At 59.4% G+C, this 5,426-nt stretch overlaps 1 protein-coding gene across 1 annotated transcript in view; it reads right to left on the minus strand.

Annotated features, from left to right (window-relative positions):
• The window catches only part of LOC119295757 (peptidyl-prolyl cis-trans isomerase CYP23-like), a 12,381-nt gene extending 8,540 nt beyond the window's left edge, over positions 1 to 3,841 (minus strand). The window contains exon 1 of the mRNA XM_037574210.1: positions 3,681 to 3,841. Within this exon, the coding sequence (XP_037430107.1) occupies positions 3,681 to 3,824 (144 nt within the window). The 5' untranslated portion in view covers positions 3,825 to 3,841. The remainder of the gene's footprint in view (positions 1 to 3,680) is intronic.
• Positions 3,842 to 5,426: the final 1,585 nt, after the last annotated feature.

Here is a 5,426-nt window from a genome sequence, read left to right on the forward strand (position 1 = left end):
GGCTGTTGGGGCCACGAGTGGAGATGCTCTCATGCCCACCATGCCACACACTCACTCACGGCTATACATTCATCTCTGGCTCTCACGCCACACACTCACTCATATGCATTAGGCCTGAAGCCCATAGCTCTCCACTACCTCCTGTAATACAGCTCTAGGAGTAACTCTGCGCATATACACCAGACATGCAGGACTAGGGGTGTTGCCTCCCACGGAGGGCCCTGAACCTGGGTAAACCACCGCGTGTTGTTCCCCAATCCCGTGCCGGATCTCACTGTAGCTCCCATGCATCTGCCATGACGCGGCACCACCCGCGGGAACACCACGACAGTTTGCACCCACTGTGGGGCAAGCTGCTGCTGGAACCGCGGTCCCGACAGGACCTTCTTCGTCACCACTACCATGACGCCGCCGCCGTCCTGTGGCGGCACGCTCGCGTGCCTCCGCGCGCTGCTCCATCCACGGCCACTCGTTCGTTCCCCACCGCCGCCTCACTCCGGCCAGGCGTGCCGCCCCGCCAGCTGCTCTGCCCGCGGTCGCGCGTCCGCTCCCCCACCATGTCGTCGACGCCATCCTCCTCGCGCTCGATCCCTTCGCCCTCTCCTCTGCTGCTCCTTACTTGCGAGCACCACCGTCCCCATGGCGTCTCTCGAGTCGTCCCCGCGTTCACCGCCTCCTGCAGCCACTGGTCCTTCATCACCACGGCTCCAACGACTGGCCGGCAAGCCCTCCGCAGGTCCTTCTCTGCACCTTCCCTCTTGTGCCCCGTACAAGCCCCAGATAATCTCCATACCATGGTCATACACTTCCCAGATGATGGCCATACATTAGTCAGATAATACGCAGACAATGGTGTTTTTTGCACCATGCTTCGTGCGTCCCCGGCCTTCCCCGCGTCCGCTCCAACGCCTTGTTGCCTCCTCCTGCGACAGCGCTGCACCGCCGCGCCTTGCTCTGTGTTGGCTCCGCCTGCAGTACCTCGCCGCGCAGACGCCTCCGCCTGCACGCCCTGCGGCCGGTTGCACCGCGTCGGTCGGAGACCGGCTTCACCCCGAGCGCGACCGCGCAGGACACCTCCGCTGCTCCCCCCGCCACAGCAGCCGGCTCTGCCACCACGCCCCAGCCTCACTTGCGCGTCGCCAGCCTCGCCCTCGCGCGCCTCGCCAGCTCTGGCCTCCTCCGAGCCCGGTCGTGTCATCCCCGTTTAGCGCCCGGCCTCGCCAGCACCCCGCCTCCAGCAGCCTCCGGCGGCCTCCGCGCCACCCGCCTCCTAGCCGCCTCTGGCGCCTGGCCTGCATCGCGCCAGCTCTACCCGCGCCCTCCGGCTCACCGCGCGGCCGACCGTTGCCGCGTCCTTCGTCGGCTCCAGCTCGCGCCTCCGCGTGGCCCCTCCTCTCCCCCTGCTCTGGCCATCGTCGCCATCAAGCCCACCAACGCTCGGCCACCTGCGCGCCACTCCGACTGCTTCGCCTTCGTCCCTAACCACCGCGCACTACTCCAACCTCCTTCGCCTCGCTCCCATTTGCGGAGTGTGCCACGACCGGCTGCTCCGCACCCGCCCCAGCCACTGCATCGCATTGCACTTGTGCCTCTGCTCCTCCACGCCGACTGCTCCGCCCCGACGCCCGCTTAGCGGCGGCTACTTCGCCCTCCACCCGCTCCACGTCAGCTGCTCTGCAGCATCCCTGCTGGCTCACCGCCCCACGCCAGATCCTCCGCCTTCCATCCGCCCGCTCCGCGCCCGCTGCTCTGCAGCATCCCTGCCGGCCGCCGCCCGAGCCGGATCCTCCACCTTCCGTTCGCTCGCTCCGCGTCTACTGCTTTGCGCCGGCTGCTCCACAACGTCCCCGCACGCGCACCGCGCCCGCGCGTCGCCCTGCCTCGCCCCGGTTCACTCTTGCGCGACCCCGCACTGCCTTGCTCCACTGCACCCATGTGCGCAGCCGCGGCCTTTGCCCTGCCGGTTGCTCGAGGAAAGAAAAGTGGTCAAGTGCCCGCACAAAAAAAAGCAAGCCGACTGGGAAAAGGAAATGAGGTTGGCTGAAGATAAAAAGAAAAAAGAAGAGAAGAGGGTGGCCTAATGACGACAAAGAAACATCTATTTCGCTTTGGGTCCTTCGTGATAAAGGACAGGTGGGAGATTCGTTTCTGGGAAGACATCTAGCTAGGCAATGTCAGTCTCAGAGAACAATATCCAGCCTTGTATAACATTGGTCGCGATTAGAATAATACTATTGCGCACGTGCTCAGTTCTTCCCCGCTGAATATTTCGTTCAGGCGGGATTTGATTGGCCCCCGACTTGTGTCATGGCATAATCTTTTATCCCGGATGGATTAGATTAACCTGAGATAAGGTCGGGATGTGTTTTGCTAGAACCTTACGACATCAGGGTCTTTCACAGTAGACTCTATGTACAGTGCACTCTGAGGTACCAGTGAGTAATAACAAGAAAATTTGGAAGTCTAAGATTCCACTAAAAGTGAAATCTTCATGTGGTATCTTTGTAGGAGAGTTGTGTTAACTAAAGACAACCTTGCATGATGCAACTGGCCAGGGAGTAAGAAGTGTTGTTTTTGTATTCGTGACGAAACAATCAAACACCTCTTTTTTCAATGCAAGTTTGCATGTTCTACGTGGTCGGTCATCCAAATAGCATCAGATTTGTATCCGCCCACAAGTGTTGCCAATATTTGTGGTCTTGGTTGGACGGTATTACAAATAGGTTAAAAACGCTAATAAGGATGGGAGCGTATGCCTTAATTTGGTCGCTTTGACTATGTATAAATGATTTGGTTTTTGATGACAAAAAGGCTTCTCCTCTGCAGGTTGTTTTCCGGTGTACGCACTCGCTAAATACGTGGTCTATGCTACAACGGACGGAGTACCAACCGTTGTTCATGGCGGTGTGTATGCGATTGGAGCAGGTGGCTACGGAGGTTTTTTCCCGACATGGGTGGCAGCATAACCTACGGATCGATTCACCACCTCCTTTGACATAGGCAGAGTGTCGGTCTATAGGACTCTACTGTTGCTGATTTGTCAGTTTTATTTAATGAATTATTGTCAGACTTCTGGATTTGGCTGTGTGCATCCTAGTTATGCATAGGCCGGGTGTTACTCATAATGTTTTGTATCGCTTGATGCTACATTCTGAGATAATAAAGTCGCCCTTCATTGAAAAAATCTGATCCAGTTTGTGCCATTACAGCCGTATCATCTAGCAGTTGGGAGTAGTTAGGTGTATTCGGCCAATAGGAGTAACCGAGAAAATCAGAATTTTGATGAGAAATATGCAGCAGCACACTCACCAATCCTAGATTCCTGGATCTTGCAATCCTCTCACTCTTAACTCCAATACACTCTGGCCGTACCACCCTTGCTAAACCAATTCCAAAATGAATCTTTGTAAAACTACAGCAGCGGCTCGGAAATTCCAGCTAAGATCCTCATGGATACTCACGATTCACAAATCGATCTACAAGTTTCAAAAAAAGAAAAGCAAATTCGTCGACAGATATAGAGGATTTAATCTACAAAAACTAATCCGGGATATTTTTCCTCCCCCAAACGCTAGAATAGGCCGCTCAATTTGCAGGAGTTCAGGGCGAAACACCTGGGTGCGAATCTCACGACGGTAAGAGCAGAAACAGGAACAGAAATCAAGATCATGGGGGAGGACCTGGAAGACGACGCGGGCGGATCCGAGGTTGGGATCCGAGGCGTAATAAGTGGAAGCGCCGGCGGTCGAAGCGGCCGTGAGGAGGAAAAGGAGAGCGGCGGCGATATGCCGGAACAAACCCGCCATTTTTCTTTTCTCCTCCATTTTTTTTTTTGTGTGTGCGCGCTGGTTTAGCTGTCATAAAGCGCCTTCTGAGCTACCGGTAAGAGCATCTTCAGCCGTTCGGGCCCCGGGACGGCGAAAAGAGGTCGCCTGGGCCAACCGACGCTAGTTTGGTGTCTGTGGGAGGCTCGGTACCCTGTCATTGCCCGCAAGGTCGCCCTGAGTTCGGCGAAAATTACATAGGTCTGGTTCAAACTCAACGAAATTTAATTGAAATTTGTACAAAAAAGTAAAAACATACAAAGTACGCCAAACTAAGGCTAAACTACGCCGCTAGCCACTATCCCGCGTCCATCGCCCGCCATCTACATGTCGAGAAGGTTGTAGAAGCGGGTGTAGTCGTCGCCGACGCCACCGTCACCGTCGTCGCGCGCCCCGCTGGAGCCACCGTCCCTGCTGCAACCCTGCCCAGGGTCGCCGACGCGTGGCCGGGGGCTGGACGGCCCGGCCTCTTCCTTCTCATCGCTGTCGAGGACGATACGCCGCCCTCCTCGCGGCCGCGTCGCCGGGCCTGGAGCTCCTCGTACGCCTGGCGCTGGCGGCGCACCTGCTCACGGACATAGTCCTCCTTCGCCCATTTCAGGGCAGACTCATCGTCGGGAGCCATCATGTCGGCGTGCTCCGGCTTCACGGGGAGCAGGCCCGGCTCGGGTGAAGGGAGCGCGGGGAGGGGCGGGCACGCTCGTTGATGACGAGGGCGCCACTGCGGGTGCGACACCGCTGCGGCGTCTCCTCCGGCTCTGGCTTGACGGGGCGGAGTGCCGGCGAGCCCGAGGAGAGCGGGCCGGAGCCCGACGACGAGGACGTCGGCTCCACTCGCCGCGGCGTCCAGGAACTGCCGCGATGGCGAGAGAAGGACGGCCACGTCGGGTACTCGAGGCGCGGCACGTTGCCGGTCTCGATGTGGTCGAGGACGGCCTCGAGGGTGCGGCCGGGGACGCCCCACCACTCGCGCCGTCCTTCGGCGTTGAGGCGGCCGCAGGGAATGACGCCGTTGACGGAGGCTATCTGCTCCTCGCGGCGGCGCTGGAAGTACATCGTCCACAGCGTTTCGCTGCTCCTCCATCAGGGAGGAGCGGATGCGGGCGATCTCCACCCGTCGTGCCGCCCCTTCGGGCACCGGCGGCACCAGGACGCTGGCGGCGCTCAGCCTCCATACCCCCGGCATGCGCATGTCAGGGGGCCCCGGGGATTCGGCCCCGTAGAGGAGGCGCGCCTCCGGCTCCTGGAGGTGTCGGCGGCCGAAGCCGTTCGCCGCTGCGCCATCGCCTAGGTACCTCTTGGCCATATTCACTTGTCAGCGGGAAGGGGGAGATGGCTTTTGCGAGAGGGGGAGGGTGTGGCGTTCACCGGCGAGGAGTGGGCGCCTTTTATAGACCAAGCGGGGCGGCCGGGAGGCGGCATGCTGGGCGACGCGTGGCGGTAGCAAGCGGGACGCGCGTCGGCGGTGCTTTCACTACGCCGCTCGTGAGGCATCAATGGAGGCTGACTGGCGCGGCAACGCGGCGGCCTTGGCTAGCCTTGGCATTGATTCCCGCGGGAACCGAGGCGATGAGGGCAATGAAGCGGCGTCTCACTGACTAG

The sequence above is a fragment of the Triticum dicoccoides genome, chromosome 4B (genome assembly GCF_002162155.2).
Source record: "Triticum dicoccoides isolate Atlit2015 ecotype Zavitan chromosome 4B, WEW_v2.0, whole genome shotgun sequence".
Lineage (NCBI taxonomy): Eukaryota > Viridiplantae > Streptophyta > Magnoliopsida > Poales > Poaceae > Triticum > Triticum dicoccoides.